At 38.5% G+C, this 14,802-nt stretch overlaps 1 protein-coding gene across 13 annotated transcripts in view; it reads left to right on the top strand.

Moving 5' to 3' along the window:
* NEB (nebulin) overlaps window positions 1-14,802 on the top strand; it is a 619,289-nt gene that overhangs the window by 269,323 nt on the left and 335,164 nt on the right. For all 13 annotated transcript variants that reach the window (XM_044074886.1, XM_044074893.1, XM_044074887.1 and 10 more), the window contains one exon: window positions 4,075-4,179. In XM_044074886.1, the coding sequence (XP_043930821.1) occupies window positions 4,075-4,179 (105 nt within the window). The remainder of the gene's footprint in view (window positions 1-4,074; window positions 4,180-14,802) is intronic.

The following is a 14,802-nucleotide window of genomic DNA, read 5'->3' as shown; positions in this document are numbered from 1 at the left end:
AGTAATGCCTAGTAATTTTGCTATTTTTATGACTTCAATTTCAGTCTTGTTTTGGGGTAAATTTTAAAGTCTTGTGGGGGTGGTTTAGATGAGAATAGTAGTAGCTTAAACTTCTTGGGATTTAGAAGTAGTTGTGCTTTGTTTAGCCAAGATTCTATGGTTGAAAAGGCATTTTGGTTATTTTTAGGAGATTGAGGAGGTTGCTGGAGGAGGAAATTATAGTAGAATCATCAGCATATTGAATGAGTGAACTTTGTAGGAAGACTATATGGAGATTATTTATAAATACATTAAAAAGTAAAGGTCCAAGAATGGACCCCTGGGGGACTCCTGTCTTGTTGACCAGATAGCCAGACTGATTGTTTTGCCATCTAATGGATTGTTGTCTGTTGTTCAGGTAGTTGGCGAACCAGGTAAGGGTATGTTTGGAGCATCCTAATGTTGCTAGTTGTTGGAGTAGTTTGGTACGTAATACAGTGTCGAAAGCTTTGGATAGGTCTAATAAGACTACTGTTGTCAATAGACCAGAGTCCAGAGTGTTGTTCACAGTATCAGTAAAAGAAAGTAAGGCCGTAGTAGTACTTTGTGCAAGATGAAAGGCATGTTGGGTAGGAGTGAGGAGATTATTATCAGAGACGTGTTTTAGTAGAGTGTGTATACACTTTTCCAATATTTCAGATAATGGTGACAGAATGGAAATGGGTCGATAGTTAGTTAAATCATTAGTATTTCCACTTTTATGCAATGGGGTTATAATGAATTTCTTCCAAATTTGAGGAACTGTGGATTCTGAGATGGATCAGTTACTTAGAATATGGATAAGGTAGGCTATTACTTCGGCACCAAGTTTCAAGTATTCAGAGGGGAAGCTATTGGCAGATAGGGAGCATGGCCTTAGTTCAGTTAGCAATTTAAATACTAGAGCAGTGGGTGCTGGTTCAAGGGAAAATACTGGAGTTACTGGGGTATTGTTAGTATTTTCTATTGTGGAGTGAAGATGTAAGCTGGGGTTTTCATGAACTGAATTTGAGGTGCTTATCTTATTGTTGGGGGTTTGTTTGTTATTGGTGGGGGTTCCTTGACAAGTTTAAGAATGCTGTCAATAAACTGTGAGTTAAAAATGTTACCTATTTGCTGTGGATCTTTATCAAGAGATGGTGATTTTGTGTGGTCCCAGGATTAAGGAGAAAAGAGACTGATTTCCAGAATTTTGGGGGTTATTTCTTTGATTAGCTAATTGTTGCAAGAAATATATCTTTTTATTATTTTTGATTAATTTGTTTGCTTTGTTTCAAAGTTGTTTGAAGTTAATTTCATTAGCAGTTGTTTTTGAAAATTGCATTTTAGACAATACTTATAATCCAGTGGCACAGCTTAGGTAGTTGTGGTCTGTAGCTGGTATGCTAAAAATCTGAGTTCAAATATTAAATTTTGGAAGGGTTATTGCCATTTGTTAAAAAATAATGTTTAACAATGCTTTGCCCATTTAATAGATTAATAGGTAGTTTCTAAGCTTGCAACCTAAGTAACCTGTACAGAATTTGCCCAAGTAACCCTGGGGAAAACCAAAGGTATTAGCTGCCCTGATTGAGGAGACCGCTGAAATATACTCCAGGAGTGGATTTATGATTACCTGTCCACTTATCATGTGTAAATGTAAAGTATCTAGGATAACATTAAACCTGATGTGTAGATGGCCTCAAATCCAAAAACAGGGAATGCAAAGGGTTAAGAATTTATCTAACCAGCATGTATTGTTAAAATGAAAATTAAATTTAAGTTTTTTTGGGGAGCATTTGCAGTACCACCAGTCTGATAGAGGTGTAATAAATTGAAAAAGCAGGGTCTTTCACAGCATGAAACAATAGGCAGAGATCATAACACAAGAGCCTGTTTGAAGCAAAAACATTATCAGAGAGCGTTTAATCACTATTGGAATGGTTCTCTTCAGTAATGTTACTAGCGCCATATCCTGGCATCCAAAAAGGCTTACCATGATATGGAACTCTTAAGTTAGTTTCCCTACCATAGTAAATCTTTCTGTTACAGAGACAGGTCTCACATCATGGTTCTCCCCTTCCAGGGACCATAGCATGGACAGCAATCTCACTGGAAAGCTGCATGCTTCTGTAGCAGTCTGGAGGAATGGCTAGTTCTAATTAGCCATGTGCTCTCCCCTGGAAATGGCTACAGCTCCTGATGAACTCAGGACAGTGATTTGGAGAACTGCAACAGTTCATTGTAAAGACTGGAGCACAGCAATGTATTGTCAAAGGCTGGTGATGAACTAAGCATGGTCCCTAATCAGTCAGGTAAATCTGTTGTACCAGATAGCAGAGTACATCTGTGGCCTATATTACATTAATATTTGTACTCTGAGACTACTCATCTCTTCACAGGTACAACCTAACTAGCATCCCCAGCCATGCTGTTGCATAGTCAGCACCATTGCCTAAACAAAATATACCGTCACCTTGAAATTAGCAAATTATTGTGGAAGTGGTTCTTTGTCTGGTAATCAGGCTTCCTGAATCTATAAAAATCATGCTAGGCTACTCTGAGTCTTTTTTTTTCTTTTTTTTTGCTTTTATGACTCCTGATTTTGATATTTTGTTTAAAATTAAAAAAAAATGTTTTAAACATTATGGTTGAGTGCCATCGTGGGGTTCTTTTTGTATTATATTTCTGATTAAAGTTACAGCACCAATGGGTGGCCATTTGTCAAAATATATCAGAAAAATCCTGGTCTATTGCTGCAGTGGCAGTGATGTTTCCAAATTTATTTGGCTATTGTTCATTTCGTATCCATATTCCCAGGTAGCTAGCTCTAAAATACACAAAAGGTTGATCAGGGGAAATATGATCTGCTTTCTTCCTGTGGGGGGAGCATGATTATTTTTGCAACACATGGTGCACCCAAGCCACATTTATGGTGTAGCCAAAGGTAGGCAATGGTCAGAAGACACAAACAGATGTTTAGTAGCCTTCATATAGATATGAACACACATCATAGTGCTATTCTACATGGAAGCCCCAGGAAAAGGATACAAAAGAGTATGTTATATTATAAACCTATTCTTATCCTATGCTTTTATGACCTCTAAAACCTCTCCCCATCCAGTTCTCATCCCTACAATAATGATTAGGATTAAGAATTAATGGACATTAGTACTGAGAGACAGGTGTAAGAATCCAGTAGCCAGAGTTTAGTAAGAGGTAGGGAACCAAACACATTATTAAAATTATGTTAGCACTAAATCAGCCTGAAACTCTATGAGAACTATTTAAAAAGATGAAGACTGACAAGAAGAACTAATTTGATTTAAAAAGACAAAAGCTTTCAAAAATAGTGATGCATTTTGAATTAAATAACTGTGAAAACATGAATAATTACTTCACTGCATTTCTGTGCTTCTTAAACTCATATAACACAAAAGCATAATCATTCCAATAGTATTTCTACCTGTTTAGGAATGTTCTTGCGCTGCTAAAATGGTTCAGTCCCTTCTTTCAGGAGCAGGGTAGGAATGCCCTTGCTCTGCTAAAATGGTTCAGCCCCTTCTTTCAGGAGCAGGGTAGGAATGCCCTTGCGCTGCTAAAATGGTTCAGTCCCTTCTTTCAGGAGCAGGGTAGGAATGTCCTTGCGCTGCTAAAATGGTTCAGTCCCTTCTTTCAGGAGCAGGGTAGGAATGTCTTTGTGCTGCTAAAATGGTTCAGTCCCTTCTTTCAGGAGCAGGGAAAGCACAACATTTTTAGACGTTAAGCACTTTCAATATCTTGATGTTAAATAGTCATATCCTGCAAACAGATGACTGTCTTGAATTGCTGTATAAATGGTTTTATATGTTCCTTGATTTTTCATCATATGTTGAATACTCTGTTATAGTTTCTGTAGAACCAATGAATAAAGTACAATTGATGAAGCAGCTTCAGAGTAAACAGTCTTCTGTTTTATACCATATTATGGCTATAAAGCATATATTTTAATGTTTCTTTAAAATGATCCCTGTAAATACCACATAATTAGCTAGAAATCCTACCTCCACTATTTAAACTATCCATCTTTAATTTCAGCGTCTCTATACTGAAGCATGGGACAAAGACAAGACCAAAATCCACATCATGCCTGACACCCCAGAGATCGAACTTTCAAAACAAAACAAAATCAACTTCAGCCAGGTATGTGTACATCTTGTGAAAACTAAATCCGGTGTCATTTTTATAGTAGTAAAGGAGGTCAGATATGGAGGCGAAGTTCTTCTGAGAGCAGAACAAGGTAATAACAAGGTGAAAACTATCACTGTTCTCTTTTTGGTGAAGCAAACTAATAGTATCTTACCTGGCAAACATGGAAACCATTGGCACAGTGCCAACTTTATAAGTTATTTACCACCCTGCTTTCATTTGACAATTCAGTATATGCCATTTAATTTAATAATACTTAAGAGATCAAGTTATGAAACAAGATTGACATTTTCTGCAAAACGTTTTCAACACCAGTGAATAGTCATGTTGTAAGTTCATTATGGCATTTTTGTGCATAATGTCTGTTGTGATAACTATGTCAGCTGTGACTGGGGAAAAATTATTACCTTATACTGGCATAGTAGATACACATGCATTAGGCACAGATTCTGTAGCATATCAAAAAGCTACAACTAAGATCATTTCATTGTGATAAAAAATAAATAATATGAACAGGATCTTACATGATAACTGACAAAATTATTGTCTCTGTTAAGGTACATGAACAGACACATCAAATGCATGTCTTATTTATGTATAAATTGTTGCTATTTTTTAAATATGCATTTCCTTTTCTGTAATTATAAAACTGCAACCACATTTAAGCAAGAACCCCAGGAGGTGACATAGAAAATCAGTACTGAAGCTTTTAGTAGAACCATCTATTTTTATCTCTTCTACTACTATAATATCCCACTCTATCCGGCCATAGCATGCACATCTAGATTTCATCTCATAATCAGATTGACCTTTCACTTTTCAAATGTTTAGCAAAGTTCATGCAGGTTTTCTTTAATTTATTAATGATGACACCAGCAATTTCTGGCAAAGCCCCCCCCCCCCACCCACCTTGCCTATGTGTGCTAACCCTGATGGTAACCCTAACCCTACTCCTGCCCATAACCCTAACCCTACACATTGCATTACTAAGACCCTTTCCCTAACTGTACATTACCAAAAACCCTTTCCTTAGCAGTACATTACTAAAACCCTTCCCCTAACAGTACATTACTAAAAACCCTGTCTTCAGCTGTATATTACTAAAACTCTTTCCCTAACAGTACATTACTAAAACCCATCCCCTAACTGTACATTACTAAAAACCCTTTCCTTAGCAGTACATTAATAAAACCCTTTCCCTAACAGTACATTACTAAAACCCTTTCCCTCACAGTACATTACTAAAACCCTTTCCTTAGCAGTACATTACTAAAACCCCTTTCCTAACAGTGCATTATTAAACACCCTTTCCTTAGCAGTACATTACTAAAAACCCTTTCCCTAACAGTACATTACTAAAACCCTTTCCTTACAGTACATTACTAAAAACCCTTTCCTTAGCAGTACATTACTAAAACCCTTTCCCTAACAGTACATTACTAAAACCCTTTCCCTAACAGTACATTACTAAAACCCTTTCTATAACAGTACATTACTAAAAACCCTTTCCTTAGCAGTACATTACTAAAACCCTTTCCCTAACAGTACATTACTAAAAACCCTTTCCTTAGCAGTACATTACTAAAACTCTTTCCCTAACATTACATTACTAAAACCCTTTCCCTAACAGTACATTACTAAAACCCTTTCCATAACCTTACATTACTAAAAACCCTTTCCTTAGCAGTGCATTAATAAAACCCTTTCCCTAACAGTATATTACTAAAACCCTTTCCATAACAGTACATTACTAAAAACCCTTTCCTTAGCAGTACATTACTAAAACCCTTTCCCTAACAGTACATTACTAAAACCCTTTCCATAACAGTACATTACTAAAAACCTTTTCCTTAGCAGTACATTATTAAAACCCTTTCCCTAACAGTACGTTACTAAAAACCCTTTCCTTAGCAGTATATTACTAAAACCCTTTCCCTAACAGTACATTACTAAAACCAATTCCCTAACAGTACTGCTACCAAGATTATATTTTATTTCAGTTTTCAGGATGGGGTTTACTGATATAGGGAGTGATTCATTCTTAGGAGTTATTCAATGTTTTGTGAGTCTCTCTCTCTCTTTTTTTATCTACCGTTTGTGATTCTCTCTTTTGAGCTTTCAGCTTTTTATGATATAATATACACTACCAAAATTCTTCCATTTCAAAACTTCATATGTGTTCCAACAACCATATTATCTGTTTTAAAAGTATACCGTTTCTTTCATCTCTATCCCACATGATAATACAACCCTCCTACCTCAAAATCTGTCCTTTTTATCCTCACATCACTAATCATTTGAATATAATTCTTGCAAAAAGAAAATACTTCAGTGCATTTTCCCATATCCTTCAATAACTTTCTTTGTATCTTCTCTTCCTTAATCTCCACCTCCACATACTATCTTTTTTTAATAAACATCTGTATTAAATTATCACATATCACATAGGCAATCTTACATTTAAATAAATGAAAAAAATGACACCACTTGAGCTGCAAACATTATACATCACAGACATCATTGAAACAACTGTAGTTGCAAACATTATCTTCATCCATTTTACACAAGACTTTCCATGCTTTCACTACTTTCACTTTACTTTATTCATTTGAAAACTAAAATGTATTATTCACATATACCTTCCCCTTTTTCCAGAAAAGTGTTTTCTTTTAATTGAAATTTTCCTCTGTGGAAACATGAACACTTCTTGCTCTATTCCCTTAACCCCCTATATTTTATTCCCTTTTTCATTCTCCTTATTTTTATCCATTTTCATTACTTTTTCCTCATCAAAAATAACACTTGGTTATTTTGCTTTTTTTTTCTACTATGCTCTTGCAGTCAGACCCTCGCTATATTATTCGGTTAGCTTTCTAGCTTTCCCTTATTGTACTTAGAAATTCTGCATACGCCATCACAGTTTTGTGCGAACATTAATTCGTTGTTACAAAATTCTTCAGTAGACATGCTTGACGTGAAATTGCTTGAGTTTCAGTAGATCAAAGTAAAACATGATTTTTCTTCATAGGAAATTATCGCTGGTGTGATTTCTAATTATGTGATGGCAATGATTCTCCTTTCTGGTAGTTGTGACCATTGACTTGGCATATATAAGTTCAGGGGGTGCAGGGTGGCTTGTCCCCCTGCAAAAATAAAAAAAAAAAAAACAGATAAAAATGATTTTTTCATTCCTTTTACTTTCTGACATTTTTTCATCATCATCATCCCTTTGACATGTCACCATTTAGGAAACTGGCATTTCATAGTTGAAGTATTACGTAAACTGCACAGAGCTTGAGACACAAGACATATTGTAAAATTTGCTGCTGTGGAATTGTTCTGTTGTTAAACTCTGTAACAGCCTAAAACTTTACTAACAAGGACAGTTAGACAGTAATATCATGTGTATATTCCTTGCACAGAAACTAAAGCAAACTCTTCATCCAGGTGAATCCCAGCTTGTTTTGTCACGTACTACTCTGGTAACCCTTATCTGGTACAGTCTTAAATTTTTCAGTTTTACAATACTTCTAGACAACATGTACTTCTCTGTTTTTATTTTGACACAGTGGCATTAATTGTTTCATTTATGTATTCTGGATTATTTTCCCAACATTAGCCTAGGTGCCTGGCTAGACATTTTCTGTATTTTTTTTTTCCAGACAGCTTCTGGAGGAGACTTTTCAGTGGACAGTTCTTCCTGCTCTGTAACATTTTACAGATGCATTTCACTTTGTTTCTTGCTCTGTACTTACTACTTCATCACTGTTTTACAGCCTGTTATCAATTTTTCTTACCGCTTCTGCATACACACCATCTGTTATTGTACTGTGCCTAACATCACCAACTCCATCAGTATATCCCCACACTATGTCAAGAAAAAACATTAGGGGTCACTTTCTATTAAACACAATCACAGACAAAAATAATAATAATAACTATAAATGCCATCACAACCAATAATAATGATTATAGCAATAAACAGAATTCCATATTAATCACAAGGCCTGGCTCTGTGATATAGAGGGATAAATACGGATTATGATCTAGATGACCCAAGTGTGATTAGTAACTGAAGAACTGTGCAGGAGAGAGTCAGAAAGAGGGGCTCCAAGTCAGGTAATTTGCTCCCATGCAGGATTCTACCTGTACAAGACCAATGACTGTCAGGCCAGGGGAAGTGGGCTTGTAGATCCCAAACTGGTGATGGCAGCCCTCATTGAGCCTGTGTATAGGAGCATGCACATTCCAGAGGGACTGCATAGGACACTTGCATAAAAGCATCTCATTTTTTATTTATTTATTTATTATGTTTGCTGCCCTCATCTGATCACTGATGATCTCAGATTTATTCCCAGCTGCTATCTGCCATCCCTCTCTACCTCAGTTGTTCTTCATCATCAATCCCCTTTTTCCCATTTTCTGCATTGGGTCTGGGTGTCCTGTCAACTGTCGACATCTCTCTCTATTCAGTGCCACTCTCCTGTCTTCTTTGATACTCATGCCTAAGTGCCGCAGGTCTTCTCTCAGACAATCCATCCACCTCTTTGCTGGATGCCCTCATTTCCTCTTGCCTTTCTCCTGTCTGTCTCAAATCTTTCCCCGATTGTCTTCTGCTTTTCTACACATGTGCTCAAACCATCTTACTCTGTTGTCTTTGACATTTTCTGCAATTGGAGCCACTTTGGCTCTAATGTCCTCATTTCTTTATCTATCTCACAGTGTGAATCCTAACACCTGTCTCAGGCTCTTCATCTCTATCACTTCTAGCTTCCTCAAGTGATCTGCCTTTACTGCCCAGGTTTCTGTACTATAGGTCATACCACTGTTTCTTACACCTTAGTTTTCAGCTTATTTGGTGATCTACTGTCATGTACTACACCTGACAGTCTGTCCCTATGATTGTAGTTTGAACTCCTCATACAGATTTCCCTTCTCAGTCACATCTCCCAGATACTTGAAGCTGTTCCACTATTTTTCCTTCTATCTCAATTGTCAGCTTTTTCAGATTTTCTCCATTTGCTGCTATCACTACTGTCTTATTTGTACTCAGTTTCATCCCATGTGCCTTCAGCTTTGCATTCCATTCCTCTACCTTTGCTGAAGTTCTTGCTCAGAGTCTACCTGTAGTGCCACATTGTCTGATTACAGCAACCTTCTTAATCTGTCCCCTCCAACCCGTTTCCTGATATAGTCCATCACTAGTATAAACAGCAGTGGGCTCAGAGCTAAACCCTGATGTATACCCACTCCCAATGGGAAACCGTCTGTGAGACCAAACACTGTTCATACCTGAATCATTGAGTCTTTGTACATAGCTTGCACTAATTGCACCACTGTTTCTGGGACTTCAAACCATAGCAGGACTGCCCAAATCAGTTATTCCATTGTCAAAAATCACCCTTTACTGGGTGAGCCTCCCAACTTCTAGGTGGGCAGAATCTTGTTACTACTTATTAATAGGGCTGTGAAAAAATGAGTCACATGATCATAGGCACAACAGTACCAGGAGTGAATATACTGTTGCAGGCCAGTCAGGAGATAGCAAGATGATATTACAGATGTGCTCACGACTCATGCACCCACATGTCAAATATTGGACATCTGTCACTCCCCCTTTCAAGAGATGGGAACCTATGAGGTCCTTAGTCTCTACCAGAGATCATGTGGCCATAATAAAGCCCATACCTTCCCTACGATAGGAGAACTGGCCACCAGATCTTATGCTAAAGCTGACCTTTCTGGTGCATCAGGTTCATTCCCAAAACTCGGTTGTCAGTTTCATAGATGAACAACTTGATTCTGTTCCAGTCGCCTGCCAAGCATCTTACCTTTTTAAAAATAAAACTGCTGTATAACGGAGAATTAATTCCTCTGCTTTTTTTCTGTATTAATATTAGTCAGAGAAAGCTTACTGATGTGGTGTGGATGTGCACACCCAGATTTCTGATACTGAATTTATAGTACATTAAACAAGCGCAAATCGAACCATTATCAGTGTGGCAGACAAAGGAAATTTATAGTTATTATTTTAATGAGCTGGAATTGCCATTTTAGCATTAAAATTGGGGAAGTTATTAAAAGATAAACTGTTCTGTTTAATTCAGAGATTTATTGAAATGAGAAATGAGAAAACAATATATACATGTATTTTGGCATGTAATGGTGGGAAAAGAAAACTGACAGCCATTTTTGCCGAGATGTTTGGTAGTTTCCCAGTTCTTTCTTTCAGTGTGGCTACCAAACCCCTTGGTTGTATATGCAAGGGCTTCCCTCCTGACTGGAATGAATGCGCTCTTCTGTTGGAGTTCAACCCCTGTCACTGTGTAATGCATATTATAGATTAAAGCAAAATGTGCAGACCATAAGGAATGTTTTATCTGAACCAGACGCATACGCACTTTTCTGTTTGTAGAATCTTTGAAAATGCGGTGATTAGTTATATTTACGTTATATTATTGAAGGCCTTGCATTCAAGTCCTATTTAAAATGTAGCTTCTTCTTTCACATTCCCTCAAGATTGTAACAGTGGACTGAGATGTTTCTATGTGTGTGTGTGTGTGTGTGTGTGTGTGTGTGTGTGTGTGTGTGTGTGTGTGTGTGTGTGTGTGCGTGTATGTATGTTGTGTGTGTGTATATGTATGTGTGTGTGTGTGTGTGTGTGTGTGTGTGTGTGTGTGTGTGTGTGTGTGCATGTGTGCGTGCACGTGTGTGTGTGTGTGTGTGTGTGTGTGTGTGTGTGTGTGTGTGTGTGTGTGTGTGCGTGCACGTGTGTGTGTGTGTGTGTGTGTGTGTGTGTGTGTGTGTGTGTGTGTGTGTGTGTATATTAGTGTGCACAAATGTGCATGTGTGTATGTATATATGACCACATACATATCTATGTGTGTGCACACAGTTTGGTTTCACATTTTTGTAAGGCCATAAATAGGAAATATGCTGCAATATTTTTGCATGGTGTGTAACAAAAGCTATAAAAGAACCAATTACATCATTTCTGGAGCAGCATAACAAAAGCCTTTAGCTATATCAGGTGACACAAGGAGTGAAAAATATGCTGCGCTCCAAAAAGGCATGCATTAAAATAAGACATCATCATCAACACTATTTGATGATGTAAGATGGCCGACATGTATCAGATACAAGGAATTTATATTTTCACAATAATGGTGGACAGCTATTGTAAGTCCAGGCATGGGATAGGAAGGAGCAGCTTTTTGCCAGTTTGCCAACTGTAGGAGGAAGGGATTTCTGCCCCCTGTCTGTTACATCCCCAGAAATTGGGATGGCTCAATAACTGCATGGCACGTTGCAGTTAGCAATTCAGAAATGATAAGTGGACAAAGCTAACTAACATTACATGGAGTGATGCACATGATATCAGTAGCTCTGTCCAGTTAGAGTATACAAAAATCGTCTGGCAGTGCAGAACAACATATGCAATGCTGCCAGCTGAACCAATGTGGTTCTAGCCCTGGGGGATGCTAAGAAGAAATGGAGAAACAGGAGCAACCTTGGAAAAATGGTCTATGGTCAGCTGGTAGGCATGACCATAAGGGTAAAAAAGAAAGCCTTTCAGAGAAGGTAGTACAGTCAAATAAGAGAGACATATGGCAAGCCTTGTGAGGTGGTAGGAAAATATAGGATCTGCAGTTTATCCAATTGATAGCAAGTTGAATGGACTAGGAATGATGAGTTTAGTTACACATGCAGGGTCATTCTGCTCCTCCAACACCTGAGCTCTGTCAGGCTGTTTTGCTCACTGTCCATGCTTTAAATTGATTAGGTGGGTACAACGTGGAGAGGGGAGTTGTACCCTGTTACAATAAAAAGAGTCTGTGTTTCTAGATGGTCTTCAGACCTAAAAGCAGTTTGGTTAAATTATTAAAGAATATAAATTATGACTACCAAGCAATCCTTATCTGTTGTCAATACATGTTTCTGTCCCAAAGCAAACTATGCAAAAAAAAAAAAAATACAAATGGCTCTCCTGCACTAGAGTTCAATACAAGATCATAATGGGTAGTCTTAGTAGCTTAACAGGCAGTACGCTTGCCTTTGGTGTGGAAGGCTGTGGGTTCTTTACCATACCCTGCTTTGGATAAATTATTCCCAATACCAATATTGCAGTGCTCCATAAGGGGGTGCTGTGCTCCTGAGTATGCTCTCCTTCAGATGAGACATTGAACAGAGGCCCCATTTGCCTGAGCTGATGGTAAATAAAGCAATATCTTTCGGCTTTTCCCAGTTAGGGGTCAGCACAGTGGATCACCAGTCCACAGACTGATAGGCAGTGGTGTTTTACAGTGTCAAGTTGCCAGCCTGACCCCCAACCTTCACAGAAGGCACACACACACACACACACACACACACACACACACACACACACACCTACCTGCATATCTTAAAACTCACTTGACCTCAGGGAGGACATGCAGACTCCACACAGAAGGCGCTCCAGCCAAGAATCAAACCAGAGAACCTCTTGCGGTGAGGCAACAATGCTAACTGCTGTACCACCACTGCTGACTAAATAAATAACTAAAAATGGGTATAGAGAGTCTAATTAGTTTTCAGTGATACCATTCAGGAAAATAAGAAAACTGCAACATAAAGACCAGAGTACACAGGGTACATCTCCCCTCTCCACTAGAAACTAAAGAGCAGAGTATACAGGGTACATCTCCCCTCTCCATTAGAAACTAAAGAGCAGAGTACACAGGGTACATCTCCCCTATCCATTAGAAACTAAAGAGCAGAGTACACAGGGTACAACTCCCCCCTCCATTAGAAACTAAAGAGCAGAGTACACAGGGTACATCTTCCCTCTCCACTAGAAACTAAAGAGCAGAGTACACAGGGTACATCTCCCCTCTCCACTAGAAACTAAAGAGCAGAGTACACAGGATACAACTCCCCTCTCCACTAGTAACTAATGACCAGAGTACACAGGGTACATCTCCCCTCTCCACTAGAAACTAAAGAGCAGAGTACACAGGGTACATCTCCCCTCTCCACTAGAAACTAAAGAGCAGGGTACACAGGGTACAACTCCCCTCTCCACTAGAAACTAAAGAGCAGAGTACACAGGGTACATCTCCCCTCTCCATTAGAAACTAAAGAGCAGAGTACACAGGGTACATCTCCCCTCTCCACTAGTAACTAAAGACCAGAGTACACAGGGTACATCTCCCCTCTCCACTAGAAACTAAAGAGCAGAGTACACAGGGTACATCTCCCCTCTCCATTAGAAACTAAAGAGCAGAGTACACAGGGTACAACTCCCCTCTCCACTAGAAACTAAAAAGCAGAGTACACAGGGTACATCTCCCCTCTCCACTAGAAACTAAAGAGCAGAGTACACAGGGTACAACTCCCCCCTCCATTGCAACTATTAGTTGCAAAGCACAGTAACTGCTAAGACAACAAGCATACAGTGTAAGATAAAGCATGTACATGCTATATGGTCAGTAGGATAATGTATAAAGGAAAGCAGGAAATGATGTTGCAGCAACTAAGGCAAACTAAATAACTGTTTAAATGAAGGAACCAATGAACTTTGAAATGGGGTTTGTTGAAGGAGGTTGTTTATATGAAAGCAGATAAGCAGTGTTACTGAAATATTTGGCAGAAAGGAATGAAGACAGAGCATCCTTATGATGCTACGCATAAGCAACTTAGCGAAAGAAGGTGATGTAAGATTCATTAGGTTAGTTCTACCCTGCAAGCCAATGCTGCATTTTCTCTTGGTATTCAACACTTGTAAGTTAACTCCACACTAAAAGTTGCAGGAAAGGACTCAGTAAATAAATGGGCCACACTGAATAGTATGAGACATGTCCTGAATGGACACTGTCACATACTCATTTCACAATCAGCTGAGGAGAGGATGAAGGAAAAAGCTATATGGGATTTATACTATAAGTAAGAGGGCCGCTTATTCAGTGCAGGCTGTTGTCTGGGTTTATCTAATCTGGTTGGTGACTTAAAGTTTGTAATGAGAAGTAATTTGAAGCTGTACTTGTTCATTGCAATAGATTAGAACTACCTTTACTTATTGTTGAAAAGAATCACCTTTTTATCACTTGGCTGGATGTAAATGTGTTGTCTATGGTATGAAAATCATTGGTGAGCTATGTTGCAAATTCAGTGGGATGTTAGGAAACAGAAGAAGAAAACTGTATTATCTGCAGAGTAGGCAAGTTCACAAATGCAGATTCTGTAAAGTTTGTTCACCAAAAAGGAAAAAAACAAGGACTTTAGCAGGGAACTTTGGGGGGGGGGCACTAGCTGGACTCTACCACAATGTAGAACAACTCTTGAGTGATTTGGAGTGGATCACTGTGATAAGCCTTCTACAGACATGTAGGCAGTGCTGAAACTTGCAAAGATGGAGAACTGTGTCTGCACAAGTGATATGATCACTGAAGCCTGCAGTGGCAGCCCTTATCGTGAAAGTGTATAGAAGAGTACACATGTGCATATGTAAGGAAGTAGGTAGTCCTTGTAGTGACACTTGTGCCCACATTACCACAAGGGGTGTGGTTAGACTAATAATCACTAGAATGCTGGTGAAAGCATGATGTCTATCGAGATGATGGCACTGCCCAATGAGATCTG

This window comes from Protopterus annectens, chromosome 6.part0, assembly GCF_019279795.1.
Source record: "Protopterus annectens isolate FY-2018-M chromosome 6.part0, PAN1.0, whole genome shotgun sequence".
NCBI classification, from domain to species: domain Eukaryota; kingdom Metazoa; phylum Chordata; order Ceratodontiformes; family Protopteridae; genus Protopterus; species Protopterus annectens.
This window is presented reverse-complemented; position numbering and strand designations above follow the sequence as displayed.